The 13494-nt window shown below is 49.0% G+C and overlaps 2 protein-coding genes across 3 annotated transcripts; both read left to right on the forward strand.

The window, feature by feature from the left end:
• The first annotated feature begins 248 nt into the window (after nt 1-248).
• APOBEC4 (apolipoprotein B mRNA editing enzyme catalytic polypeptide like 4) lies at nt 249-1217 on the forward strand. The gene has a single exon (XM_009958165.1). It carries the CDS (start codon nt 249-251, stop codon nt 1215-1217), a length of 969 nt encoding a protein of 322 aa, XP_009956467.1.
• A 3014-nt stretch (nt 1218-4231) lies between these two features.
• ARPC5 (actin related protein 2/3 complex subunit 5) lies at nt 4232-8899 on the forward strand. 2 transcript variants are annotated; one of them, XM_086462649.1, is made up of 4 exons: nt 4232-4381; nt 5115-5197; nt 6944-7120; nt 7634-8899. In XM_086462649.1, exons 1-4 carry the CDS (start codon nt 4237-4239, stop codon nt 7694-7696), a joined length of 468 nt encoding a protein of 155 aa, XP_086318775.1. In that variant the 5' UTR covers nt 4232-4236; the 3' UTR covers nt 7697-8899. The 2 variants fall into 2 exon arrangements, with proteins under 2 accessions (XP_086318775.1, XP_086318774.1); XM_086462648.1 differs by having other exon boundaries at nt 4232-4379; nt 5125-5197.
• The last annotated feature ends 4595 nt before the right edge of the window (nt 8900-13494 follow it).

Genomic DNA, 13494 nt, shown 5'->3' on the forward strand with positions numbered 1-13494 from the left:
TCTTACTCATGTTTTCAGCAAAAAGCCTAGTTTGTGAAAAATAAAAATGCTCCCAGGCTGCAAGAGAGCGTTGTTCTCTGTGTCATCAGCCAAGTTTTCATATGTTGCTACAAATTTCAGTACATTCTTGAAGAGACTATCCCCTATTATTTTTGCAGTTTAAGTGCAAAACATATTGAAGAGTTGAATTAAAATATTACTTCCCTTTTTCATTCAGGACTGTCAGCTATATAGCACATAAACAGAACATGAATCCAGGAGATAAAACAATTTTCCAAGAATATCTGACAAATCAGGGGACTGTGGTAAAGCCCTATTGCTGGCAGAGACAGAACCACATCTGTGCTAAGTGTCCCTACCACATACGAACTGGCGAAGAAGCAAGAGTCCCTTATGCAGAATTTCACAGGGTCTTTGGCTTCCCATACAGATCAACAGCAACTCTCCAAAACGAACACCTTCTCTTCTATGAACTGATGAGTTTCTCAGGCAGAGTAGTCCAAAAAGGCTGTGCTACAAACTGCACTGACCAAGACAGCCATCCAGAATCCATGCTGTTTGAGGTGGGTGGTTATCTGGATGCAGTCACAGATGCCTATGGAAACATTGGATGCATCATCCTCTATTCAAATTACTCTCCTTGTAATGAGGCTTACCACTGCTGCATAAGTAAAATCTACAACTTCTTGCTGAAGTATCAAGAAATCATACTCCGCATCTATTTCTCTCAGCTTTATCACACTGAGGACTGTTTCCCCACTGCTGCATGGAACTGCAGAGCTCTGTGGAGCCTCTCCAGCCTGTGGCCTCGGGTGACTCTGCAGAGACTGCCTGGGGGGGCATGGCATTACCTCCTCTGCAATTTTGTGCATGGCATCCTAGGGTCAACATTTTATCACCCCACTCCATCATCAAGAACCTTAGCAGATGGACAAAATCCACATCAAATTAACAACTTAACAGGAATGAAACCGTATTTTAGGAAAGCCTTTCCACAAGCCATGCAGGGAAAGCCTGCTGTGCAGAACCTAAAGGCCTTTTCTTCTCCTAGCCCAGCCTCCCAACAGCCTTTCCAAGCAACGAAAGACAGTCTGCTGCCTCTCATGTCTCAAAGCCACTTGGTGCTTTTCCCGGGCATGTTTCTGCCCTTTCAGAGGGAACACCTACACCCCAGACCTAAAAGTATCATAAGGCATTTAAAAATGCCAAAGAAATAATCCAGTGAAATGCATGAAATATTTCCAAGCAGGTGATACCTACTCTGAAGATGATACAAATTGGACCACTTTCAGGCTGTAAAACTGAGATCATAGGCGGCAAAAAACCCCCACCAATAAAGTCACTTCCTACAAAAGTTAACCCACAGAATAACTGTGGGTCTCAAATAACTGATTATGAAGATAACATGCTTTTATTTCAGTCCTATAATTTTCAAACATAAACCCATAGCAGTAAAACTGAAACCTTAGTATCTTCTGATTACCTCCTGCAATTAATTTATTTGTTGCCCTTAAGCCAGTTTCTACCAGAAAAAACATAAGTTGTCCACAAGCTACAACCACAACTACGGCTGGGTTGTAGCTTACCAGCTGAGGCAACTTTGGTGGAACACATGACAAATCCTAAATCCTTCCTCTATCAAGAAGGTGGTTCTGTAGGTAAGGCTGATACAAGAATAAAATTTTCCCACCAGCTGCGTCCTTAATAATAGGGGGGTTTATATACGCATATATATGTGTGTGTCTATATTTTTTTTTTAGGGCTGCTGCCTTCCATTAAGAGGAACCTCATGAAACTGTGTAATTTTCCAATAGTAAGACATATCTAATAGGATAATATAGATAACACAGATCTACACAGTCCAAGCCTAACTTGAAAAAAAAAAAAAAAAATCCTATCATTGTGATCATCTTGCGTGCCATCACGAGTCATTTGCAGAACAACCACGTGACCAGGCCCAGTCAGCACAGGTTTATGAAAGGCAGGACCTGCTTAACAAACCAGATCTCCTTCTGTAACAAGATGATCTGCCTGACGGATGAGGGAAAGGCTGTGGATATCATTTACCTCAACCACCATAAAGCCTTCAACACTGTTTCCCACAGAATTCTAGTGAAGAAACTGGCTGCTTGTGGCTTGGATGAGCTGAGCATACGCTCTGCTGGGTAAAACACTGGCTGGGCGGCCAGGCCCAAAGCATGGTGGTGAATGGAATTAAACCCAGCTGGCAGCCGGTCACAACTGGTGTTCTGCAGGGGTCAGTACTAGGGCCACTTCTGTTTAACATATTTATCAATGATGAAGAGATAAAATGCACCCTTAGTAAGTTTGCAAATGACACCAAGTCAGCTGGGAGTGTTGATCTGCTTGAGGGTAGGGAGGCTCTATAGAAGGACTTGGAGAGGCTGGACCAAGGGGCCAAGGCCAACTGGATGAGCTTCAACAAGGCCAAGTGCCGGGTCCGGCACTTAGGCCACAACAGCCCTGTGCAACCCTACAGGCTTGGGGAAGAGCGGGTGGAAAGGTGCCTGGCGGAAAAGGACCTGGGGGTGCTGACTGACAGGCAGCTGAATAGGAGTCAGCAGTGTGCCCAAGTGCCCAAAAAAGCCAATGGCATCCTGGCTTGTGTTAGGAATAGTGTGGCCAGTAGGAGTAGGGAGGTGACCATCCCCCTGTACTTGGTGGGTCCACACCTTGAGTAGTCTTCAGTTTTGGGCACCTCAATGCAAAACAGACATTGAGGTGCTGGAGAGAGTGCAGAGAAGGGCAACAAAGACGATGAAAGGCCTAGAGAGTAACTCTTATGAAGAGCTGCTGAGGGAACTGGCGCTGTTTAGTCTTAAGAAAAAAAGGCTGAGGGGAGACCTTATTGCTCTCTACAACTACCTGAGAGGACATTGTAGAGGGGTAGGTGTTGGTCTCTTCTCACAGGTAACTGATGATAGAACAAGAGGGAACGGACTCAAGCTGCACCAGGGTAGGTTTAGGCTTGACATTAGGAAAAATTTTTTTCACTGAAAGGCTTATCAGGCGTTGAAATAGGCTGCCCAGGGAGGTGGTGGAGTCATCATCCCTTAATGTGTTTAAAAGTCGCTTAGATGTGGTGCTTGGCAATATGGTTTAGGGGTGTACTTGGTAGGGTAGGGTTGATGGTTGGACTTGATGATCTCAAAGGTCATTTCCAACCTGAGTGATTCTATGATTCTATTCTATGATTTAGAGCAGTGTTTTCACTTGGCGATTCACTATGTTAGTTACTATACTAAAGGTCTTAAAGAATGAGGCAACTGAAGTCAAAAGTATATTTCCCAGCAAACAGTGGCTCCTTCCTGCTTAATGCCAATTTTGACTCAAGACACTGGCTAATTTTGTAGAAGTTAGCGCTTCTGCTCCTTTTTTTACTCTTTTTCTGGTGCCAGCTGTTATGTATCGGAGTGAAAAAAAGAGGCTGCTTCCCAGTATGACCTTAAACCCCCTCCACTTTCAGTAGAGGTGATCCCACTTGGAAACTCAAATGTTTTTTGAGTCTCTTATGACTTCACAGGCAGTAATATGCTAGCATCCCCCAGATCCTTTACGGTTACAACACCTTTTTTTAGAAGGTGCTTTCCTAGAAGAGCCCTCTTGAATTAGATTATACTCCTTCTGCACTTTCTGACATGAAGTGGTAACTGACACAACGGCGTGCAGCCGTCTGTGCTGCGGCAGGGGGCCGATGACTTTCTTTCGCCACGAAACATCCACCCGGCGCTGTTTTTCAGACCTTTCAGTAACGCAGCGGTGCCTGAGCTCGGGGCTCCGAGCTCAGAGCCAAGCCCAGCACCCCGGGCGCGGGGCACGCCGCACGGCGGCAGCACCTCGCTCCCCGACTAAGCCCGGCTTTGCTCGTACCCGGCTGGGGAGGCGGCCGAAGGCCTCGCCGCACGGCATGGCAGACAGCAGCCGGCCGCGGCCAGCGCTCGCTCTCGGTCCCGCGGAGGCGTCTCTGACGGCAACGTCGCGTCCGTCACCGTGGCGACCGGCCGCCGTCACCAGGGTAGCGGCCGCAGCCTGGCAGGCGGCCAATGGCAGCGCGCCTCCCGCGCGCCCACAGCCCCGCCTCTCATTCGTGCGGCCGCGCCTGCGCAGGGCGCGAGGGGGCCGGCGGGTGGGGGCGGTTTGGCGGAGGGCGCCTGCGCGGAGCGGTGGGAGGTGGCGGCGGCGGGGAACGAGGAGGAGGACGAGGCGGGGGCGAGCATGGCGAAGCACACGGTGTCGTCAGCGCGGTTCCGCCGGGTGGATGTGGACGAGTACGACGAGAACAAGTTCGTGGATGAGGAGGAAGGAGGCGACGGGCAAGCGGGGCCCGATGAGGGCGAGGTGGACTCGTGCCTGCGGCAATATCCTTCCGCCGCCGGACGGGAAAAAGTCCCGTCAGGAGCGGCCGTGGCGGGCGGGGACCGGGCGCGCCGCTGAGGCTGCCTTTTATGGGAACATCCGTGCCCGGCGCTCCCGTCGAGTGACGGAAAGAGGCGACTCGGCCGTGTCCTGACGGGAGGGCGGAGTGGGGCCGGGGCTGGCAGGGGGAGGGCGCGGCCCCCCTTCCCCCTCTTCACGGCAGAGGCGGCGGCCGCCCGGGGCCGCGGTGTCTGGGAGGTGTTTCGTGGTGGGGCGGGGGCGAGAGGGATGGAGGAGGGGGGCTCCTTGTGGCGGAAGGGAATGCTCCGTGTGCCCGTTCCTCCCTGGCTGGCTGGCTGGCTGGCTGGTAGAGCAGCTCTTCCCACCGGCCGCTGCTGGGCTGCTGTCCCGGCAGCTGTGGGAGGTGGATGAGGCCTGTTCTCGAGGGCTACAAATTGCAGAAATGACGGGGAATAATTTCTTTTACTTGGATCTTATTCAACGAAAGGCCTAAAAGTATTCTCTGATACCGGAACTGTACAGCTTCTCATTGGTGCTGCTCCTTCCTCAAATGGCCTAGTGATTGCTACCTTACACTGTAATCTGTGCTATCTGTTGAGGGAATTGTTGCATCCACTGAACCTTGAGTATTCTCAGTCATGCACAAGCCCGCTACAGGTACTGCTCTCCTGGAGCTGGTTCTGTTGCTTTCCAAGTATTGATGTCTGGTCCTTAACCGTCTGGCACAGGGAACATGATGGCTGCACTACAGGCGGCTCTGAAGAACCCTCCTATCAACACAAAGAACCAGGCAGTGAAGGTGAAGTAATAACTCACTCACAGGTTACTCCTTAAAAATCCTTCCTGTTTCTATAGCCCCTGCCCCACCAATCCTGCCAGGGGTGCTTTGAGGAAACCAAGGAAGCTGATGTTTAGGATATTCCCGAATAGCAGAGTGACCTCTGCTATTTTAACGTTGTTCAGAGTACTGTAGCTCAGATGTCATCTGCCCGTGTACGTTTGACTTGGCTTTAGATCAGGTTTTGTGTGTTCTGCTGCCTGTGTTGGTTGTATATGGTGTGCCCTGGCTAACTCCCCATGTCACCATGTGCCTGTGTCTGATCCAGACCTGCCAGCACATAGATGTAATCATCACTGAATGATCAGGGAACCACAACTACAGTAGTCACCTCTGACTAAGGAAACTGCTGGCGCAGCCAGACTGTGAACCTACAAAAAAGGAAGAACTGATGGTTGTTGCATCCAATCAAAATCAAGCTGTTAAAACCTCAGAAAATGCAAGCGCTCCCCCGTGACAGAATATAGGAGCCTGCTGCATGCCGGTATTCCTGAGTCCCCCCAGAAGAAACCTTGAATGGCTCATGATTGTAGTGGTGAGAGGAACATGTAGGTAAGATGTGGAACTGCTCAGGTGGTGAGCGCCTGCAGAGGTCTGTTCTCCCTGCTTGAGGAGAGTCCCATGGGCACGTTTCTGTGCTGCTCACCGGGTAGAGATTTTTTTCACCTAGCCCCAGCCCTTTCCTGAGGGTTTTCACAGGGTGTTGAGACCCAGATGTTTGTTACACAGTGCTGTGTAAAAGACTGCCTTTGTCTTCACATTAATGATTTGTTTTCATTAGATCCGGTTTGATATATTTAAGGATACACTTTTAAGGCAGTGGAATTGAAGAGGACAGAGTGACTGAATTGTAATGTTTGGCTTCATTTTCAGTTGATCTCATGGAACTTTTATGTTTTTACTTATAGTTCTTCATGTGAGGTCTCGCTAAGCCAAGCAGCTATGGGATATTAGATTGAACAAGAAAACTAACATCTGTGGTTTCTGAAGAAGCAAGCTGCTTGAAGTATTTGTATAATGGAATTGTTCAGAAGTCCAACAAACCCAAGACCTTTTTCTTTCATCCTCCATCAGTTAGTAATGGATGAACAGGAAGAGCTGCTTTTTGCTGATTACATGGCTATTTGCTGCTGTAAGCATGCCACACACATTCCTGGGCCTGAAATGACATCCAGATCAACTTGCAGTGGTTATGAATGCAAAATACTCATGCTGCCAGTTTGTATCCTCTGTGCCTGGGACAGAAGCTGACTGTTTGGAAAGCGTGTGGCTGCCAGCGGTCACCTCTTCCAGGCTGGCCAATGGCATTTCCGTGGAACAGAATAGTTGCATCTCATTAAACAGTATAAAGGCATGGAAAAGGCTCTGGTGACAAGGGAGGCTAGTCAAGTACTTAATTCTTATTCTTTTGGAATTTGCCAAACCTTGAGTTTTGATAGGAAAATTTGTTACTTAGCTGTAACCTCATTAAATAGGTGGAGAATTGCACATAGAAGCAGAGGCGGAAAACCTAGAGCAGGACAAGTGCGTTAAACCCTTCTGTGGTGTTTATCATTGGGAGGACATAACCTTCTGTACAAAACCTGTCCTATTCAAACAGGTTTTAGAATTGTTTAAAACAATCTAGTTTTGTTTGTTGGAGAGATGAGTAATATTTGAACACCCCTTACACAAGAGTGAATACATCTCTGCCTTATTCATTGACAGGATCGCGCAGAAAGTATCGTCCTGAAGGTCCTCATCTCTTTCAAAGCCAACGATATTGAGAAGGCGGTGCAGTCGCTGGACAAGAACGGTGTTGACCTGCTAATGAAGTACATCTACAAAGGCTTTGAGAGCCCCTCTGACAACAGCAGCGCTGTGCTGCTGCAGTGGCACGAGAAGGTGCGTTTATAGGGCGTGCTCTTGCCTGGGTTGTCCGTGGTAGCGGGTTCTTGGGTTCGAGGCTCGCTCCCTGAGCCTGGTAAGAACCGCCTTTCTGGTAAAACTGAAACGCTGTGTTTCAGGCTGTGAGGAGGGTACGGTCCTGCAAGCTCACGTGCCTGCTTCTGATTCCTTGGGTAAAGATTCTACAGTTAAAAGTTGGTTTTCTGTTAGACTGTGGCAAACAAAATGGTTCAATCCAGTGATGCAAGCAGATGGAATTAGAATTTCTTTCCTAGCGGGAAGCAAAATTTTCAGCTTGGTTATGCAGGGAAATAGAAGTTTGTTAAATAACTGTCTTCAAAGGAAATGCAATCATCCTTTCCTGGCACCCTGAGTGCGAGAGTTCTGTTTCTAACGAAAAGAGTGGGGAGATGTTCATTAGAAGTTCAGTCAGGAAGCCTCTCTTAGCAGCAGTGGTTTCACCCTGTGGCTACCTTGACTTGGTGTTAATTGCCGTGTTTCTCTTCTCAGGCCCTGGCTGCTGGAGGAGTTGGGTCCATTGTCCGCGTTTTGACTGCCAGGAAAACAGTTTAAATCCAGCAGCAAGTGGTTGTTGGCCATCCATGGCATGGGGAATGCTGGTACAGAAACCAACCAGCCAAATGCCATTGCTGCCCTGCGGGCAGCACCTGTCTCTCAGCTTGCCTTCTCGCTGCTTCTGTCATACCTGACAAATAATGCATATCGTGATCTCTTGTTTTGTTAAATTCTGGAAAATTATGAAGGTGCAATTTTATTTCTAACAGGAATATTTGGTACTTGCGAACATTTCAGTGACACATACAGCGACACATACAACTTCATGTTTAGGGTGATTTGCATTTGTGTGTAATTACGGCAGATTTGGACCTGACTTTCCGAGCAAATGCTGAAGGACATAGGGCAATGTCTTAATTCTTTTTGCTAGCCAAGCAGTGTTTTGATGTAAGATCTATATTTGAGAAGTGGGGCAGCTATTAATGTAGATAACTGGACCATGTTTCCTTCGGTCAACCTCTGAACTTACAGGCATGAACAGGACAGAAGGCAAAGGCTCTCTTCCAACCCCAATTATCATTCCAGAGAGCTGAGTATTTTCCTTAACCTCACCTCTCACGGCCTGTTCAGGTTCCTTGTGATCAGTCAAATGCTGGGTCTGCAGCAGGAAAGTCATAATGGGATGAAGTTGTCCATCGTGCAGTTTGGGTGGTAGAATTTAAAAGGTTCGTGGTCCATTTACACTGGAGCCCAGCCCAGTGGGAGCAAAGATCCTGAAGACAAGAAGAAAAAGCAGCTTTCACACAGCAAATCACCTTTCAGCAACTTGAGAGTGATTTGATTTTGTCAAGCACAACAAAGTGGCTGCCTGGGGTAGTCTGAGAAACATATACCGGTATCTACTCCATCCTTGCAGAGCTCCCATATTTTGTTTTCTAGATGGACAGGGTCCTAAAGGATACCAGAGACTTTACATTCCTGTTGCATTGTGCCACAGCATGGTAGCTAGTGGACAAATCTGGTTCCAAATAAAGAGGAGTATTTAAAAAGAATTAGGAAAGCCCAGGGCACCCCAGACCACAGATCACCATTGAAGGTTTAGGGCCAGGACTGAAATACATGTTTTACATTCACCATTTTACTGCAGTTCAGTTGTGTAAAACTGTTGGGGAACTTGTGAAATCTTTGCTGTTTTTTGATATCTGCTTTTTTTTTGTAATAATACTAAAGACCAGATAATAAATTGTCACTGAATATTTACTCGGTATCTGAAATGCCTTTACTGTTTTCAGTAGGCTGCTGTTCAAGGATGGACAACAGTGAAAAAGCAAACCCTAAAGCTTTTGCCCTCTCCTCTGTTTCTTGATAGATGTGCTTTCTTGCAGTTATGTGTGCTTGTACATAATGGTGATACGTGCGCGGCTTCATCCAACTAGAAAATCTGGGATTATCTCAGTGAGCTATTTAAATAAGAAGAAATGTTTCAAACCAGGACTACTAGAAATGTCTCTGCCTACACTAAAATTGTAGCCAGAGAGCGCCAGATCATTGCAACCATTAGCGTTAGATGCTTTCTCCAGAACAAAAGAAGGAAAAGGGTAATGGCCTGGCAGGGTTGTTGCATGGAGCAGCACTCCTGATTTCACAGTTGGGCTTTTGTTTGTCTCCATACCTGCCCCAGCTCCAAGAGAGGAAACATTTAATTAGTGGTTTTAATAATTTAAGCACAGATACAGTCCTGGGCTTGTCCTGTGAGTGGGATGACTGTGTGTGCCTGTGTCTCAGCCTGAGCTTCTGAAGGCCCTGAGCATGTGGAAACCTGGTGTGGAGCACCCCAACATCTGAAAGGCATCTCCTGTTCGTTACCCAAGTCATCACTTCGGAAAAGCGGAGCTAGTACCTTCAGAGGGCTCAAACCAAAGTGTTCCTGGTGCACGGCCCTCACTCGGGGGTGGGTAAGCAGAGAGCCCTAGGGAAAGCCTTTTTTCCCTTCACCCCGCCTCCCGCTGCCCCGGTTCCCCCGGGCAGTCTGGGACCCGCACAGCTGCAGCTGCCAGGCGTGGTAGATGCGGGCAGGCGCGGGCAGCCAGCTGGAGCGGCCGTGCCTTTTGGAGCAGGGCAGCAGAGCCCTGCCACCCAGCCTGTCCCACCCCACCGCCCCCTCCCCCAGGGTGCCCGTGGGGCAGCCAGGGGGCACAGCGCCCCACGTCCTCGGGGCCTCAACACAGGCAGGAACTGGTGTGGTTACCCCTCAACCACTCAGTGCCCTCCCTCCTTCCTTCCTAGGATGCTTTTTCTTGCTTAACTTCTTCAGAAGAACATAGGCACAACAGGAGGCACTGGGCACGCACAGTGGAAGGTCTGGCCCTGCTGAAAAGACCACAGAAAAGGTCCAGGTTTCAGCCTCATCACATACAGAAGCCTCAGCCTCCTGGGGATGTGCAGCCACAGCTCTGTCCTTAAAGCTCTCCCAGGGACTGTGTTTGACTTCTCTGTTTCCTTCTGTTCGTCCAACTTGGTTAAGACTCCAACCAGTCCTCATTTAAAAAAAAATAATAAAAAACTGTAATCCCAGAACAGTGAAAAATATTTTCCAAAACAATTGATATCACAGTAGGTGCCACCACTAGGTGGCATTAGATAAACAAAGGCAACCAGAAGAGCGATCTTGGAGGTTCTCCAGCTTCCCCTGGGGCTAGGCTACGGTGTATTTAGAAACATTTACAGAACGTACACGTGTTCTGCATCTGTGTTCAGGGATGTGCTAAAAGACATGCACTGATATGCGGGTAGTAGCGCAAGGTTTGCAGGAAGGCATCTCTTCTGTTAACTGATTGACAGGAAGATAAAAAGTAAATCTAGGTTAAAAAAGAAATTACCTCTTTCCCCCAAATCCTGCCTTGCTTGTATTTGTGGACCGTACAAATACCACAACAGGTAGCAAGCCCCAGCTGCGCCAAAAGCGACCAGTGTCTGGATGCTGCATTCACCGTACGCGAGGGCTGCCACCAGCCGAGCGAGGCCAGAGCAGCATTAAATCCTCAGGCACTGGCTCTGTGGGAGGAGGCACGTGCTTCTGCTGGTAAAGCGGAGCCTGAGCTTGGTATCCCGGCAGACACACAGTGGAGGGCACCGAGTGCTCCCGGCACAGCCGAACTCCAGCGGCATGGCGTTAACAAGACCTCCAGCAGTGAAACGTGGGAATGGGACCAGCCCATAAGCTGGAGAGGAGCTCACCACAGGAGTCACCTCCAGATAGTGGCAGTCTCGCAGCAGTGGGGCTGGTGGAGGCCATCCTCAGCTACTGGCCCCAAACCCCACTTGTCCCCGCTCACCCTGGCAGAGCAGCCGTTTGCATGTGTCCAGGCAGAGGGGATGTTTTAATCCTTTGAGTAATACAGCACAACACGTTTCTAAAAGGAAAACAGAGAAGGATGGGTAAGGAAGGAAAAAAAGTCCTTAACCAATTCAATTTTGCAAAACACATTTCCCTTCCTATTATGAGAAGGAAGCCTTCAATTAAAAATACTCTACATGCAGATCAGACCTACTCAAAGGAGGAAAGCATTTGCAGAGCTCTGCTAGGAAGGCTCAGAGCTTCGGAGCTTCACTTGCAAACCTCCCACTGCTGCCTTCAGCTTTGGCTGGGGAGTGTGGCCACAGCACCTAATCAGTCACATCCTGCTTTTGTAACAGCGAGAGAATGAGAGAAACTGCTGTCCTCCCACTGCCCCGGGCTGCAGCCCCTGCCAAGCCCTGGGCTCTGAGTCATCCATCACTTGGCCAAAGAGTTCCCACAGGCTCCTGCCTCAGTCCCTGCCACTGTTTAGGTAGTGAGCCAAAAAATCAGGGCCTGTGCAGAGAGAGCTTTCCTTCCAGGGAAGGAGCTGGACATGCTCAGTCTCCTCCACTCCTCCTGCATTATAGATCTCCTCCCAAACACAATCAATCCCCTCAGTCTTTCCTCATGTGTAATGTTTTCTAGTACCCAGATCAGTCTTTTTTTGAGTCTCTTCTCTCCAGAAATCATGATAAACTTGCATACTGTTGCCACACAAACTTAAAAACGACTGCTGCACCTTAGCTGGAGTTTCAGCATTTCTACATATTTCTTACCCATCTCTTGTCGATCTGCATTTGTGCCAGATTCCAAGAATCTCCCATGGGAGATGTCGCCATCTCTGTTACTCAGGTCCTCTTGGACGTTATCGTAGAAGAAACAAGTTTGCCTTCTAAATCCACTTGGTAAGAGAAAGGGGAACAAGAAACTCACTCTTACTTGAAGGAGTATGTTTATCACAGCTTTGAAATCGCTCGAATGTTACATCAAAAATAACCAAGCAGAAGGATAGCTGCTCTGAGCATTTGCAGTGCTTACGTCTTTCAGATCCCATCTTTCTGTGAAATGCATGAAAAAAAACCCCAACACTTGTCACAGGGGTGATCTCGCATCCTCCTCCAGCTCCTCTTGTACCAGTTGTGGGATCAACCTGACCCTACCAGTGTGCCAATTCAGACAATTAAACGAGCAGGAAGTTATCCCTACAATAAAGCGAACCATTTCCTATGAGATGGGGTCTCCCATTCCTCAAAGGAATGAGAAAAGGTGTCTCAGAGGAGTGTTTTCACGCTCACCATGTTATTATTCCCATGCCCTCTCTTTTAGCATCCCTTCAGCTGATTGCATTTCTTTCTGCTTTTCTGGAGGTCAAAAGGTCTCCATGCTCCCACAGGAGGCCCATGGGAGCCAGCTGGGTGCAAAGGGATGCCAAGGGCACGCTTACAAGTGGAGAGTCAAAGAGAGCCCGAGGTTTAGGGATGTGCTTGGCCCTACATTTGATTGAAAACCTTGTCCTTGCTCTTCTGTGGCTCAGGTTTCCTCCCAAGCAGAAGTCAAACTAGTTTCCTCCACAGTCTCCCTCCTTATGTAATTTGCTAGGGAAGTGTGAGTAAACGCACAAGGACCAAGTGTTGCTAACATATTTTAAGCTCTTACAAAATATGTATCACGTCGCTGGCAGATGAGGCAGAGGCAAAGTACTTCCAAAACTACTTAGAAACCACGTGTGGAGCACCCAGCCCCAAAACTTCTGAGCCAGCAGGTCAGACCCCTGCTGTGTCACTGCCTTTGCCCATCTTCCCAGCAGCGCTCCAGGGCCAGGTTACACTCTGTTGGCCATAAAACACCTTGACAGATGTGATGTAGGGCTGAGTGTGAGATCTTATCGCTGCCAGGGCGCAGCACAGCACAGCCGCTGCCACCCGAAGCCCCATCCCTGGGCAGCTCTGTTCACCCCCAGCAGCAGAGCTCCTCACTGGGGCAGCGCGGTAGGGGACAGGCAGAACAAAAGGTTTCCCAAGCTGCTGTGCCTTGGGCTGTACTTCACCTTCTGGCTTGGGCAGGCAGGCAGGATAGCCCGAGCCCAGCTGCAGGCAGCCGTGCCTGCCAGGAGATGCCTGCAGGAACCATTTAGCAACTACCTCCATTGAGGACCACACTTCGGAGGGCACAAGGGGCTTGGCTGCAGCGCTTGCCCTGTGGCTTTACAACCCTAAATTTGACCTGATAACTACCCAGCCGACAAAATCCACAGCTTTTCATTAAAACCTGGAGAAGCAAAACCTGAAGAGGTGAGGAGCGGCTGCCAGAGAAGACCTGACGGGCAACTGTGGCAGCGCAGCATGGAAACCCGCTGCGGGGGAGGCAGCCTTTGCCCCACTTCCCCATCCCAGGGCCACGTTTCACTGACGTGAGTGAGGCCACTTCCTGCCAGGTTTGCAACATGGGTAGCGGGGAAGGCAGAAGTACAGGCAGAAGGGAACTAGAAAGAGGCAGAGCAACGCCACAAGGAAGG

The sequence above is a fragment of the Leptosomus discolor genome, chromosome 3 (genome assembly GCF_034619465.1).
Source record: "Leptosomus discolor isolate bLepDis1 chromosome 3, bLepDis1.hap2, whole genome shotgun sequence".
Classification (NCBI taxonomy): Eukaryota; Metazoa; Chordata; class Aves; order Leptosomiformes; family Leptosomidae; genus Leptosomus; species Leptosomus discolor.